The 16,263-nt window shown below is 41.4% G+C and overlaps 2 protein-coding genes across 2 annotated transcripts in view; one reads left to right on the top strand and one right to left on the bottom strand.

Moving 5' to 3' along the window:
* LOC122766696 (pyruvate carboxylase, mitochondrial-like) overlaps nt 1-16,263 on the top strand; it is a 329,387-nt gene that overhangs the window by 196,267 nt on the left and 116,857 nt on the right. The gene's annotated exons all lie outside the window — the stretch shown is intronic.
* LOC122766697 (leucine-rich repeat and fibronectin type-III domain-containing protein 4) overlaps nt 1-16,263 on the bottom strand; it is a 34,374-nt gene that overhangs the window by 7,925 nt on the left and 10,186 nt on the right. The window contains exons 2-6 of the mRNA XM_044021771.1: nt 9,234-9,839; nt 8,979-9,141; nt 7,646-7,816; nt 5,559-5,720; nt 4,672-5,409 (exon numbers count right to left, since the gene is read on the bottom strand). Of these exons, the coding sequence (XP_043877706.1) occupies nt 4,672-5,409; nt 5,559-5,720; nt 7,646-7,816; nt 8,979-9,141; nt 9,234-9,813 (1,814 nt within the window). The 5' untranslated portion in view covers nt 9,814-9,839. The remainder of the gene's footprint in view (nt 1-4,671; nt 5,410-5,558; nt 5,721-7,645; nt 7,817-8,978; nt 9,142-9,233; nt 9,840-16,263) is intronic.

Genomic DNA, 16,263 nt, shown 5'->3' with positions numbered 1-16,263 from the left:
ACCCGTCATGAAAGTCTTTGCTCTGTCTTTTCTTCCCACCCTCTTTCTTCATCTTTGTCTCTGCGTGTTTCATCCCTGACCCACTGTCTTACATCTTACATCTTTACACCCTTCTCTTTCCCTGTCTCAGCACTTAACTTATCGTCTTTGTTGTGCGATTTATTTTAATAGTTACCGGGCTCACACCAAGCTAGATAAGGACGCTGATTTAATTTCCCCACCAATGTCATATTTACAATGCTTGACAGATCCCACTTTGGGTCTTTATGTGTGGAGTTTTTCATGTTCTCCCTGTGTGTGCTTGAGTTTTTTTGGACACTTTAATTTTTAATTTTAGGTCCCAGTCTGACCCTTTCATTTCTCTGATTCATTACCCATGCTCTCATCTTGTCTCCTTCTCCGCATGCCTCCTTCCTGCGGCTGTCAAAGTCTCAATCTTTCCTCTTCTAACAATACGTCTCTTTACTGAGACTCTGCTTTTATTATTCTCATTATTCGTTAGACTCACTGGGTGACACTCTCGCCAAACGTTCTGCTGTCCTTTGTCCCCGTGATTGTTTCTGGGCCCATTAAATCCCGTGCCAAACTTGACACTGTGATTGCCCAGCATGAAGGTTGGTCCTGTTGTGACTGGATCGAAAATTGTGAGATTTGTCAGAGCTCTTACACTCCTGCCTACACGCTTTGAGGAAGAAACATGCACAAGTGCCATACAAATGTCTCCTATTGCTGCATGTGATGCCATTTTCTATTTGGGGGTGGTGGTGTATGCTGGCACAGCGCCTCAACCAAAAAAATTAGCAACTTAACTTAGATGAATGGTTTCTAAAGCTGGTGCCCTTTGGTTGGTAGGTTAAAAGACATCTATTCAGTTCTAGACTGTGTGGTTGGTCTTGTAGAGGAGAAACTGTTTTGTGAAGCTAAAAATCCTGCTGGTATGGCAAGACCATTTTTCTAACAGATGGTACCACAGAGGTCGCTTTACAAATGCTGCCTCATTAATATGGAGGGACATTCTTTCTCCTTTTCCCTCTGTCCTTCAGGTAGCCTGTACCCATGGAAAAACAGGCCAGTACGGTAGTACTAATATCTTCGCAGCTTTGGGAAATCCTTTGTTTTTGAATGTCCAGGCTTTTCAGAGTATCTCAACACCATCTAATATTAAATAATCCACAACATTTTTCTAATAAAATCAAGAATGGCATCGTAACGGGCAAAGCTTGAGGAAGGATGGTAATGGTGTCACAGCGAGCAGTACCCAGCGGATGCCACGTGGAAGACATCCCATCTGGCACTGTCACAGATGCCATCAGAATTAGACAAGCCATGCTAACACAGAAGCTGATGTGACTGACATTTAGAGATAATTAAATCTAGCTACCGCACAATGTGCTCTGCTTTTCTTTTTTTTTGAGCTACTTAAATAGTATATAACACCATCTCACCATGTTTTGATAGTTGTTGGCGAGTTACATGGCCCCTCAGCTCACTACAGTTGGGTCAGTTTCTCCGCCAGCCTAACACACATACAGCCGGAGCAACAACAAGCCCAAAAGAAGAATACAAATCCTGGATAGAGAGCACAAAATCTCCCTCCTTTATTCTCTCCTTTTGAATTCTAAAGCTAGTCTTCCTTTGGCCGACGCTGCCTCTTCGCAGACTCACTAGCTGGTGTGATATTGTGCTTTACACTGGCACATTGATAACATGATAGGAATCTGTACTGGAAATCCCCAACCATGCCTCCTTTCAAATGCTGCCCGCCTCCATTTCCTCTTTATCTGTCCTCTGAGACTGATTTCCCTGCTTCCTCCCCAAGAGCCCTCACACTTCTCCTCTTTGAACTTTTTTCCTCTCCTCCACTTCGTTGAGAGACTATATCTCAATTTCACCTCCAAGATAGCCACAGCACTGCTATATCTTTCCTTTGAGCCAGTTATCCGCACCCTCTCTTTCAATGCTTCTGTGATTTGTTTAGATTTAAATCCAACATTTAGATGGTCTCTGCCCTTCTAGCTGGATTTCAGCATCTCTCCTGTGACACCGGTTGCCTCTGCTTTTTTTCTGTGTGAGTCTCTTTGTGTCTAGCAGCATTTTCTTGTCTCAGGCTGCACAGCTGAGCCTTCAGCTGTGCTGATCCGACTGTTTCTTCATCTCAAAGTTTGTTTCCTTAGAGAAGGGTATTTTAACTGTGTACCCTCCTTGTTTTTAAGGGAGAGATTCAGCCACTGCAACTGTACGCAACAATATATTCCCATTCATTAACCCTGCAGCAAATACTGTCTTTGTCCATTTTGTTGTTTTGTTGAGTTGGTTTAATTCTGAAGCTAAGCATTCTTGATTTAATGCCTCAAATATAAAGCAACTGTAACCTCTATAAGATTATTTTTCATGCAAGATGTCATTAGACTGATTAGCAAAGGAACATATTCACTTCCAATCAAATTTGTTTTTCATGTGTATTTGCCACAAATGTGTCATGGAACTGTACCAAATCTTAAAGGTACAGTGTGTAGGACTTGGCAACACCTATTGGTGAAGTCAATGTCATATCATTCTTTTCTTCCATGTAGGATAAGCAATGGTAGCCTTTAAGTATTATTAAAACTCAAAAGGTTTAGTTTGTCCATTAAAAACATGGTAGTCCAAGACCGCTCCTGATTCTGAATATAAAGGGCTCATTCTGTGGCAATGGCCGCAACAATTCATAGATTTAGGTGATTGTACATGCCTTTTTTGGCATTTCTATCACCCTTCCATGCTGCCTCATGTAGTTTTCGTTGCAGGACTTTCACTACATGCTTCCTTGTCTATATTTTCTCATCATCCTTCTCCCTCGTGGCCTAATTCAGTTCTATTTACTTCCAAGGGCCATCCTTTCCTCCTCCTTTTTCTCTATCATTATGTCAGTCCCTCTAACTACCACTCTCCACTTTCATACCCAGGTGTACATCTATTGTGTACACACACTTTCTTTTTTCTCCCTCCCACTATATTCCAGTGATGGATTTGAAAACCTAGCCTCACCCTCCCCACTCTTGTTTCATTGCTTTTTCCTTGAGGAGTATTTTGGTCCAACCCTCCCTCTCCTCCACAGTGTCTGTCAGTCTCTCTCCTATTATCCATTTTTCTTCGTTCTTTCTTTCTTAATTTCTCCCATGGTGATTTGGGTACCCATCTCCTATCTCCCTCTTTCCCCCTCACACTCTCTCTCTCTCTTCCACTTCTTGAACTCTCCTATAACTTCTTGTCAGCACCATTTACAGCTTTATATCTTAGCAAGGCCACACTCAACCCCTGCATCAATGCATAATGAAGTCTAATAAAACACAGAACAAACAAAAACATAAAAAGCTCCATGTTGCCAACTTTATCCTCTCCTTGTCGAATTCTATTTCACTCTCACTGTTTCACAACAAGCAAACACACATTTAGTCATTCTGCTATTGTAAACACAGGGACAGTAAATGCACACAGGCACAATTCATGTGCAGTGCAGTGGCATTGTTAAGCAGCTGAAATCCAAGACGTACAGCAATATTTTGCAAGAAAAGACTATTATTTCTTCATATAATAGACTTCCCATTTGTGCGGGTGTTCATGTTGATATTTAAGCAGTTACATTTGAAGGATATCCCAGAATCACAGTGCTGGCATAGCATGACATTTGTGATTATTTTTATGTAAAAAGGGAACTTGTGTTTTTTTGGACATTTTTCAATTTGTTCTAATTTGTTTGGATTTACGCTGCAAGTTGAACTTTTTTGTTTGTTTTCTTTCGCTTTACCCAAAGTGCCAGTAAACACGGAAAGACGGAATGACAACACCCCACCAGGAAGTCCTGATCTGATCGACTGAACACAGATCTGAATGACGATCAGCATATACCTGTCCTTTTATTCGGAATATAATTTTTTTCTGAATGGGCTGTATTGAATCATACATACTGACGCAGAGAAACTTTGAGCAAGGATTGGCAGCTTTGCTTTCTTAGGAATGCAGTTCACTTTCTCACCTTGTGTTTTTACAAGAAATATTGCCTAAATATACAAGGTCTCATACATAATTTGTGATAACAAGATGGATGTTGCAGGTCTTAACCTCAAATCAGGGCTTTATGAATGTTTGATAGCCTTTTCTGCCTCTGAGGTGAATAAACATCAATGCTGACGTGTGAGCAGGACTCAGTTTAAATACAAAATGACATGGCTCGGCATGTTTTTATTGTTTTGTTGAATTAAAAGTGACACGTCAAGTAGTTGTTTTGCCGCAGCAAACAGCCCATTAATACTAGCATGTGCTACTTTTTGCTGTACGACTGCATGTGGCTGTGGATGGACAGAGGCAGGTATTCAATACCTCAAAGTCTGCCCACTTGTTCCTCACATTCTCCTGCTTTTCCATATGTCGTGACTATCCAACGGTTGGGTTTTTATGTCACACGGTGGTGGAGATATATTATTGACTGGCTTTGTGCCTCAATCTCCATATTCATATATCCCTTGAGAAATCCACTTGTCTGTGTAAATGTAATTCACAGCACTCATGGCAAACATGGCGGTAGAAACTGACAGCTGTTGCTGTTGCAATAGTAAAGATAACATCTCTGATGCAGAATGGCTGTCAACATTTAGATAGCGACTAATGTGTAGAAAGTAGAGTTTGACTGACCTGTAGATGAGGGTGTCATCTGCAGTGCAGTTGTACTGTATCTGATACATCCAGACAACGTAAGTTGCAGACAAACGTCCCAAATCCCATCGGACCTGAGCTGAGGTTGACGTAACCCCTTGTACTCCAACCATCTTCCCTTCCCCCTCATCCTCCTCTTCCTCATCCTCCATGCTTCTACCATCAGTTCGCTCTCCATCAGAGGCCCTGCCACTGTCACCCTCTTCATCATCCCCTCCACCTTGCCTTCCATGTTCCGCCTCTCCTCCACGTCCAGCACCATTGTTAATCCCTCCGTTTTTCCCTGTGCTGATATCTGAGGAGCCAGGATCAGTGCGTAAAATCCCATTGGTCACATTTCTGTGGTTCATGGTATTTACGTTGTTATTCCCCGCGTTTCCACCCGCTCCTCCCCGGTGAGGCAGGGGGATTATTTTTAGGTCCACAGTAGCAGTGGCTTCACCTGCTGCATTTATTGAGATACACGTATATGCTCCATCATCGCGGGCAACAGTTACTAAGATATCCAAGGTGCCATTACTGAAGGAGCTGGTCCGGGATGAGTTTGCAATGATGCGGTCATCCGGTGAAACCCAGTGTATAACAGGCTCAGGATCCCCAATGGCACGGCACTTTAGCGTGGCCCGCTGTCCTTCCAAGACCCACAGCTTGTGGGTGTGACGGGTGATGAGAGGTGGTTCACATGTAAATTCCTCCTCTGGAATTGACCAGAAATACCTGAGAGACAGAGATTGAAGGAGGATACATGATATGCCTAGTAAGGTTTTATTGGAAGACTTGTTGGATGGTTCCTAATCATCAAACTGTTATGACTTATCAAATTCATTAAACATCAAAACAACATTGATCATTTCATGTCCAGTTACCTTCCTGCAAGGTGAGCAGGTGTGGCACATGTCTCCATGTCGTCTCCACGGATAAGTCGCCGTAGCCATAACAACTCACAGTTGCAGTGCAGTGGGTTCCCCCCAAAATTTAGACTTATCACAGCATTGTAGGGGGTAGGACTTATTGCACCAGTCTGGGACCTAAAGAGAGCAACAATAAAAAAAAAAACAATTGGTTGAGTTGCAAAAGTCGATAAAGATGGCAGTGCAGCAAACTGTCAATGAGTTTAACTCGTACAACATGTATGTAATGCTCAAGCATTTCTTAAATTCACATAGCATAATAGACCTTTTTCACAGCAGATATTTGTTAACATGAAATAGTAGGAGAAACAGGTTTTACCATTAATCAGAGTTTCACTGCATGTCAGGGTCATGCTATTGTTCAAGTGTAAGGTCAGGCCACACTTGACCATGTTTACCATAATATGGTAAACATGGTAAAAGCCACAAAGGTAAACGTTTGCGGCTACATGTTGCGGCTTCTTCTTCTGTAGCATAGCAGAAGTGAGATCGCCGTTGGCATAACCAGAAGCATCTGTCTTCTTTAAGAAGTACTTCCAAAGATTTGCACTGTAACAGCCACAATTGAGTTCTTCTGCAATGTGTTTTTCCTTGTCCATCTTCATTCTATAATGAAAACTCACACATCTTTTCGAAGCAGCAGTAGCAGTAACATATCCGAAAAAACAACAAAAGCAATTTGGAATCGGTTTACAGCGATCAAACAGCCCTAATTCAAATACAGTTTATGGTTTTAAGACCCACAATACTGTGATTTGAAGCATTAAGTGGCTTCTTCGAAACTTCCACTGGTATATTCTGTAAAAAAACAAAATCTCAGATTTTTCTTACTCGACTTGTGCTGGGCCAACTTGTTGCTGGTTTTCTCTTGACATTTTTTCCACTTTGACTTTTGCACAGCACTATACATTTGCTGGATATACTCATTCAAGTTTTTTTTTTAATAATGATCAGTGATTTGGCATAGGGTGCAGTAAAATCGCAATCTTCAATAGGAGCATCTAACCAGAGTGAGAGAACAAAGTGATCTTCTGTAAAAAGCTCTGCAGCATATTCAGCTGAAACTGTAATAAAACAACAAGATTGAAAGAACTAGTAATCTACAGTCATGAATGGCGTACTTAAAAGCAATCATGGTTGGCTTTAAAGTTGAATGTTTTGAGGTCAGGTTTGAATGTGTTGTTGTAGGTAACTGAGTGAGAACTCTGGTCAACAGACAAACAGGTTGTGTTGATTGCAGCTGTGCAAGCTGTGTCATGCAGTGCCAGTTAAACCTTTTAATGAAATATCTTTTCTAGCAAAACCTCACAAGTGTAAAATGCAGTACTGTGTGCCTTTAGCTGAGCAACAAAAGCTTCTGCAGCTACAAGTGCTAATTGATTCTGTTGGGCTTAGAGTCTGAGTGTTTAAGCGCTTTTCATGTACATAAAACAAAGCTCCATCAATAGCCTGACCAGAGCTCTGACTGTGTAGTCCCTCTGACTGAACTCAAACACAACTGAACATAGATCGCAGAAATCCCGAACTGGAAGTGCTCTAACTATACAAAGAAACAAACAAGAACAAACAAAAACGTTTGGAATGTCTTCACTGAATATCAGAGATAAAACTGAAGCTTGTTGGCCCTGTGAATGCTTCGTTGTCATGGGTAGATCATATGCCCACTTGTCAAAGTTAGAACACCAGTATTGCGGGATTTGTTCGCAATACAATAACAATATAATACTGTATGTCTTTCTCCATACCTTGTTGTCTCTCATTTTCCAGTCAGTGAGCAGATGAGAACAAAAGCCTCTAAAGCTTTATTGATGCATACATAGTATACTGTACACATGGATAATTTAACAGCAAATAAATAGTGAATGGATTGACTAAAAATGGAACAGTCTCCGTATACCAGTGCTATTTTGTGCCAGAGCATTCCCGTTATAAACCACTTCCGTGGCTCTGTGACAGTGTCATCTGTCAAGAACATTTCTACTTAGCCACTTACAAAAGAATTAAAAGAAAAGGATACAGAATAGAAGACACTGAAGAGCTACCTTGCAAACAGGGGATCAGGAGGCAGAGTCCGCAGCCTGTTGGAGGTCATATCCAGTCTTGCAAGCTTATACAGCTCTCCAAAGGCTCCTTCTGCTATGTGGTCTATCAGGTTATGATCCAAGTTCAAAGTATGTAGACTAGCCATGTTCTGGATGGACTCCCATGGTACCCTGTAGCAATGAGAAAACGAAGAAAAGAAAGATGACTTCAGTGTGAGATTCATGGATTTAACTAATTTTGGGAATGACCTTCTTTAGGAGAAGAGAAATTGGGGAATAAATCTTGGAGGTAATGGCAGCAGTGAACACAAATTTATTGCTCTGACATTTAGTTGCCTTTGTGTTTATTTCCACACTGTAATGTACTCTAAGTGTGCCACACTTAGATCAAAGTCGATGTGTTTTAAGCACATAGTCAAATGGTTTTTGTTTGGAGACATTAACTTCAGAACTTCAGAAAATAGGTTTTTGACAATACCTACACCTTATTGTGTTCTTGTATTTGTATTTATTTGGTCCACTATACTGGGTTTTTTTTCTTCTTGAAATAAAGTAATTTGTTGGGCTCAGTATAAATTCTCATAGACTAATCACAAATTTTCCCTTTCACTACCACAAATTATGATGTTGATTTCAAAGGTGATGTGAGGTGAAAATAAGAGATTGTTGTAATCTCTTTAATACCCAGGTTTTCTCCACAGTCTAAAAACATGCAGAGATTAATTGAACACTCCAAGTAGGTGTAAGAGTGAATGGTTGTGTGTGTGTCACTGTGTTGGACCTAGCGGTCTCAAAACTGTCATGTGGAGGATTTAGTGGTAAACAATGAATGAATGCTAGCCTCTCAAATGAGCCCCAACTATGTCTCGTAAGAGTTCCCGATCGGTTTCTTAATCATGACACAGTAGAAGATTTGTGACGCAGGATCGTTTTAACGAGTTAACTGACACATAACAAAGGGAGACATCAGTTTCCAATGTATGCATATTTATAACTTTTAGGACCATTCTTATAGCCAGGTGGAGACTACAGACAAGCCAGATTGCTCCCATTGAAGAGACAAATGAAACACCTTAATCAAAACTGACAGCTAAAAGCTAAATTCATCAACGCAGTGGGACACTATGAAGATAATAGAGCACTGATAGAGAGTATCTTTGTTCTGACTTATTAAGTCACACTATTGCCACAGTTAGAGATGAGTGGAATACTACTCAGTGAGCTGAGGACCCACGAGTATTTAAATGAGTTTCTATTTAATAAAGCAGAGCAGATTAAGATGAGAGCATGATTCATGAAGGTGTGGCTGATCACAACAGAGGCAACAGCTTACCTCCTGAGGTTATTGTAGGACATGTCAAGGTCTTCCAGTGTAAGCAGGAAATCATCAAAAGCCTGGACAGAGACTTTAATCAGCTGGTTGTTGTTGATGATCAAATGTTGCAGATTAACCAATCCTGTGAGGTCCCTGGGTCCTACGGTTGTCAAGCGATTACCTAGATGCACAAAATGTTGTGTATATTAGTTTGGCTTGAAATTTTACAATTTTGGACTGTAGTTACCTAAGAATGTCAATACTGAAGCTCACCATCTAAGTGCAGGGAGCGTAAACTTTCCAAGTCACCAAAGGCCATCGGTCGAATCAAGTGGATCGTGTTCCTTGACAGAGTCAAATCAACCAAGCCTGTCATGTTGACAAAGTCATTCCCACCTACTTCTGTGATAAAGTTGTCAGCCAGTCGCAGCTCAACAGTGCGCCGGTCAATGTGTGGGGGGACAAACAGGAGGCCCTTGTCGGCACAGAGTGTGCTCAGCGACTCCGAAAGGTTTCGACACACGCAGTGAAAGGGACAGGCTGAGACCACGCCCCACGTCTCCCCTGCTCCAATTAGAGATGGCAGCAGGCAGCATGTGACTAGAGTTAGCCAGTGAAAAGCTGGGAAAGGGACAGAGCCTAGGAGGGTCCTTTTCGTAGCCCTGGGGCAGGCGCAGTGGACAAGATGGGATGAAGAGGGCAAAGATGAGATGAGGAGAGGGGGGAGAAAAGAGAGGGTGAATGGAGGGAAAAGTGAGGAAATGGTGGATCCTTCTGCCCTTTGTTCACGGTAGCTGTGCGAGTGGGGCAGGTGTTTTTGTCTGCAGGGGTTGAGGGGTGGGGGGACAGGCATGGTAGAACGCCTGACTATCCACAGACCTGGAGAAAGAGAGAGAAAAAGAAGAAATTATGAAATAGCAAAGTGGGTTTTTGGCCATGTTCTTTGGTCAGACATTGTGATGTAAGTGATATCTGATGTATTTTTGTGTCTGATTTGCCGTCTTCCACTCTCTCTGACTAGACGAAGTGGGACAATAGTCTGCACTGTTCAATGTATGGAGTAATTTTCCTCTGAAATGAGTACGGCTCTGCACTAATGCCCACTTAGTGCTTCATAGTATAAAATAATACTTAGGGAAAAAATGTTTGATGACCTTGCAGCACATGCTCTCTTCTTGCTGCTCCTCTATAACACATGCACTTGCAAGCACAAGTGCCTAGCCTCTTCACCACCACAGCTCATCACCTAGCAACAACATCCCAGAAGAGTGAAAACAGCCAGTCCCCATAGTAACAGTTATCTAGAAACCTGTAAAAGCAGATTAGACGACTGTTATATCATAGGACTCTCTCTTAAGACTGTATGTGTCAGGAAATCAAATTGGGTCACCAGCCCGTCAGCCTCAATTCAACGGCAAGACTAGCATCAAGCAATGTAGGTCTGAGTAGGCTTAGTTGTGTGCAGCACAAGTGTCCCATTGTAATCTCAGGCATGAATAAAATCTCCCAGCAAACACAGGCTTTGTGACACATACATTCCTAAATACAGCCACGGTGATGATCAGATATGGAGATGAGTCACTGCCACTGATTGGCGTGAATAATAGTTGCCATAGCAACTGTAACCTAGATACTTAGTGACAAGGAGGGTTGATAACAGTCACAACAGCGGTAACTGGAGAGAAGAGATGGATGAGGCAGTGAGTCACTGACAGAAACTTTATCATTGGAGAAAGACAGGTGTATTTTTATGTGGAGCAGTCGGAAGACTTGTGAAGTGAAATAGACGCATAAGTATGGTGATTAGAAAGTGATATATAATGTATGCGAGCTAAAGCTCTGAGAAACAACCAGACATAAACTTGAATCATGCTGTCTTTGAAGGTTGGCACTGGTTAGTGGCTTAGTATTCTTTAGCATAAGTGCTAGATTTACGCGCTCTGTTTGAAACTCAAGCCAAGGTTTACCATTCAGACATTGAAGCAGTGTTTATATTAAAGCACATGGGCTTCCAGAGCCAATTTTAATTCTCCTCTTCACTTCACTTTTTTGGTCTACTTCAACAATGTAAGCTCCATCTTAGCTGAGTGCCCAGTTTTTGAACCCTTCAGTCTACACTGAAAAGCTACACCTAAAGTGGTTGAAAGGACAATCCTTTCTTTTGGAATTCATGTTTTCACATTTTGAGAACAGAGAAGAATGAAAATAGCCAGTATCCCTCTCATATTAGAAATGTCTAAAACAAACTTTAGGCTCTAGTGACTTGCAACATTACTTTCTTGAAGCGTCACAATGTAGGATTTCAACCATCAAATAATCATCAAATAATGTCTCCAATATTATTTGATGGTAAATCGACTGATAACAGGGTGAATGTCACTGTCGAAGCCTCAGCAGGTCTGCGTCGCCTGCATTGGCACTATGGAACGTCTGGTTTTGGGTCTGTGCCACACAATGAATACAGCATTCTGCCCCTTTTGCTTGAACGAGAAAATAAACAAAGTGACCGTTCGTGAGTGGATGTCATGGCAGAGGCAGCACACACACCAAAGAGAGTTAAGGAGAGTGATAGAATGTAATGCTGCTTTCACTCACTGATGTTCACTTTCACTGTGCTAGCAGAGGGTGACCTGGTCCTGTTACTGATGAACTGTAAGTGTAAGTAGTTTGCTTGTCATCTATGTCTAGAGTCATGAAAACCTGCAGTGACAGTTGTCGAGTTCCTGTGGAGGCACGCATACTAAAAATGTGAAAATGCAAAACTGTAATGGTTTGGTTCCCTTCAAGTTGTCACATCGGCTGTTGTCCTCAGGGGGAGGATGAGTCCTGGCTCTACCTGTTTAACATTGCTAACACTGGCTGATGTTCCCACAGCTTTCTCTACCTGCAGCATGCTGAATGTCAATACAGTCCTGCATTCACCTGTTGCACACAACTCCTTCATTTGACCTTTATATTTGCTTCACCGCCCGCTTTTAATGTTTGATGTCCTCTTTCCTCCTCCTCTCTAGATAACTTACTCCCAGAGTCCACCTCAGATGTTTCTTCTTCTTTTTTACCTTCTCCTTACTCTTTTCTCTTTGTCATGATGTTCACATCCCGCTCCTTGTGTCACTCATGTACCTCACACCTTCTCCCTCCCCCCACAGTGCTGCTCTTATTGCTGTACTCTTCTTCCGCCGTCTCTACTATGAAGGATTGTTCTTTGCTTCCTTGCCATCTATCCTCTCGCATCTGTGCCTCACTGCAGTGATCCTGCGTTTTGTGTTCAGCCTTCCTCTTTCCCGTTCTTTCCATCCTCGCTCACCTTCTATCTTATAAACCTTTACCCCTCTGGCAGCTCGGTAAATTTCCGCTTTTCCTTTCTTTATATCTCATTCCCCCTTATTTTCTTTATTTTTTTTTCTGTCTGTCATGTCTGCCCTTGAGGCAACCTGAGTAAGACAATGTTATCAGTCACAGCTTTACCTCACCACCTTCTCTCCTTTCTTCCCCTCCTCCGCCTCCTCTGCCTCTGTCGTTATGTCTTGTCTCTCTATGGCTTGCTGGATCTAGTGCCCTCTGTATCTCCTTGCCTTTACTGCTCCTACTTTTAGTCACACACCATGCATGCACACACGCACTCAAATACTTAGAGGTTTTATTCTATCCTTTGCTATTCGCTGCCGTTCCTCTCTATTTTTCTTACATTTTCACTCAGCCTTCCTCTCCCATCTGCTTCAACTCTTGGTTTTCCCATGGCTTCATTTTACGCTCCTACTTCTTCTTCACTTCTCCTATCATTCTCTAAGTCCCCGAAGCCTTACCACTTCCACCTCTACATCTCCCTCTCCCCCTAATCTCTTGCTCTTTCTCTATTAGGGAGCAGATCTCATTTGCAACTGGAGCAGTGCAGTTTGGAAGCTCTCTGACACACACACACACACACACACACACACACACACAAAGTCAAGTTGGGTGAAACCAGTCTGTCCACTTGCTGATCGATCTGACTCATAAAGCCGGATAACACCCGGCCAATTCGTTATCATGCATCCACTTGCACACTTCTCAGCCTCCAGTGTATCCACCTGCATGTTGTATTCTGTCTATCTGATGTAAAGATGGTAATCATATAAGAAATGTTATTGCGTATACCATGGTTTGGAGTGTGCACATTCACTCTTAATGGAATTGTAAGTAATTGGCAGCACTTTGTATGAAATAGTTTTGCACATGCCACACACATATAAAATCACATAATAACTTGATTATTAACTTTAGCTGCTAGTTTCTACAGAAACAGTATATAATATGATATACTTTTTAGTTTAGTAGCCTTTTCTGTAAATCGGTATATATTTATATATAGAATTGCAGCAATGCTCAGAAACTGCCTGTAAAGGTATTTTTATTTAATCTTCAGATTTTACCCCTCATAGTTTTTTCTTATCTTCACTTGCCTCTAGGCTGTTTCTTTTGTTGCTGCAATGTAGAATTTCATTGTTGCCGATCAATAACGTTTTATCTTACACACTGTACTAATGTAGCATGCAGGGTCAGTATGTCAGTATCTGAATGTGTGTGTATGCGGTCACTTTCATCACCTAGTGTCCACAATGCAGAGGGTAATGCAGTGCACAGTGGTATATAATAATAAGTGAATAATTTGTACATGCTTGCAGTTTTCATTATTGTCAAGTGTGTGCATGTGTGTCCCTGTGTGTGAATTATTAGCTCATTTTTCCATACTTAAAAATCCCTTACATGTGCTAAAGTGTTTGCTGCTGAATTTGCAGTAAGGAAACAGATAAGAACACACACACACACAAACACACACAACATAAACACATGTTTGTGCAGCAATTCTTGTTTTCATTTCCATTCTTTCTAAAGACTTTCCCTAACCTTAACTACAATTCAGATCTTAGCGCTAAACATAACCAGTTCCTCAGAAAAGAGGTTCTGCCTCATTTATCCATGAGGACTAATGCTACTGACATGGTCAGTGTTTATGCTAGTTCTAAAGAGGTAACAACAACAACTAATCCTAACCATTAACTCCATTACCTAAACCTAATCTCATGAGGACTTGCATTTGTCCCCATACACACACAAACATATTCTTGAAACTAGAACAGAAGTAGATCAGAAAAAGGAGGTGAAACATCAGGAGCTTGTTTCTTTTTTGTTGCATCCATTTTGGGAAGTTTTTCCTTCCACTTCCACTATCCTACATGCACCATCAACTCTCCAGAGTGCAAGAAACAGACATATAGGGAGTGTGTTGGAGTAAGGATCAGAGCAAGGCTAAACCTAAACTCTTCTTAATTCAAATGTTTCTGTTTATGTGGCTAAGACAGTGTGCAGCTTCTTTTACTGACACTCACCTCATCTAAAGTGAAGCAGCAAATAGCTGTAGAATAATGAATTTAAAAGTGTTTCTAGGTTGTTTTTTTATACCTGACCTGAACCCTTCCAATTAAAAGACGCTTGAGGCGTGACTTAAAATGTTAATGTGTCTGTCTTTCATCGTTATTCCACGAGAAAGGCCTACAGTATTTTATTTATGGCTTAAGTTCCTCTGTACTTTGAAATGCTGACATCTGCCTGTTTTGGTCAATGGCTACTGGGTGTCAAATAGCGGGGTGGCCGTTCCTTTGCCATGGCCAATGTTCTTAATTGTACATTTTCAATACTTAATATATTTTATTTTGTGTTTCCATTACTTTCAGCACTTTGATTAAGTTGCAGGTATTGTTAAGTGCTATATACTAACATAGTTACTTTTTGCAAATTCTGTGCATGTGTATGTATTTTCAAATCTGCATATCAGCCAAAGTTTTTTTTTGTTTATTTTTTTTTCATACGCATCTACACGGGCATGTGCAAATGCCATTAGCCTTTAATTGACTTGAATCGACTTAGGGAGTGTTGCAGTGTTTATAAACAAGGGGATTTGTATTAGTTCTGAAAAGCCACTTATCACAGGCTGAGTAATCCACACATCTGATTGGAGTGTGAATCGGTGCACCACAAGGCTTCAATCAAAATCCCTGACAGCGACATTGAGTTAAAATATCTGATAGGAAAAGGTTGAAGATATAAAATGAATGGACCTATTGTGTCAATGAAGCACCAGCACATACAGAACTGCTGACTTGAACCTGAGCTTTGCAGCATTGTTTGATCTGAAAATACTCAGGAGCTTAGCTGGCACAAATGCAGGATCAAACATGGAGGCAAGCCATACACGCACACTCTCTCTCAGGATTTCTTTCAACTGTACTAAGGCTTTCTAGCATGCACTCTTACTCGTAATCTAGTCCCTTAATATTAGGTGAACATTTGCACACAGAAACAACTGCTAGCATACCAAAACAGCCTTCCCACACAAACATAATTATAGGGAGGCCAACACACACACACACACACACACACACACACACATTCTCTCAAGGCAAGGAACAAAAGAACGCCCACATAGCCTCTTGGTGCAGCAGTCGTGTGTACTGTAAGCCTACTCATCCTTTTCATTCTATCCCTTCTCCGTCATTCCCGTCAGATTCTGTCCTTTTCAGTCATCCAGCAGATATAGACAGCACCAGAAGTGGGATAACAGTTTTGGCTATTGAAACAAACAATAAATGAGGGATGCAAAGACAGACTAACGGCATTAAATCCACTGAGTAGGAGAGGGAAACTGAAGAAAATGGGAGTAGATTGCACAAGATGGAGGAGGGATGGGCGTAAGCTTGGAGAGACATAAAACCTGCTAGTGCAAGGAGCTGAAGAGTGGAAAAGAAGGAAGGAAGGAAGAATAGTAGGAGTTTAAGGAAGATAGAAACCCGGAGCAATGAAGAGTCAGTGTGTATGAACGTGCGGCCGAGTTTAGATATATGTAAAGGAGATAAACGGGTAAAGATGTCCATCCATCACTGTCAGAGAGAGAACAAAGAGAGAATTTGTTTAGGGAGACAGAGCTGCGTTCAAAATGAGTTTGTAAGGCATCACTGCCATGATGGTTGAAGAGGAGGAGAGGGTCATGTTTAAAGGATGCATGTTGATGATGTAAAGGTGGTGAGAGAAAGAAGGTTAACGGTCAAGAGAATAATACTTACATTGCATGGGACTGACTGGGAACATGTAGTGTGACGTTTAAACTTTATAGCCAAGAGTTGGCTTTCACAGTGGTGTCAAATTTTAAGATTAAGGCATTAAACGCAGTGGTCAGAAACAGATGACGTGATGGAAACACAACATAATAGCACAGTTTAAGCACTGCTGAAATATAAGCTCTGTAGCTCAAAGATATTGAAATGTT

This window comes from Solea senegalensis, linkage group LG3 (genome assembly GCF_019176455.1).
Source record: "Solea senegalensis isolate Sse05_10M linkage group LG3, IFAPA_SoseM_1, whole genome shotgun sequence".
Classification (NCBI taxonomy): Eukaryota; Metazoa; Chordata; class Actinopteri; order Pleuronectiformes; family Soleidae; genus Solea; species Solea senegalensis.
Note: the sequence above shows the minus strand (reverse complement) of the source record. Positions and strands in the feature narration are given on the sequence as shown.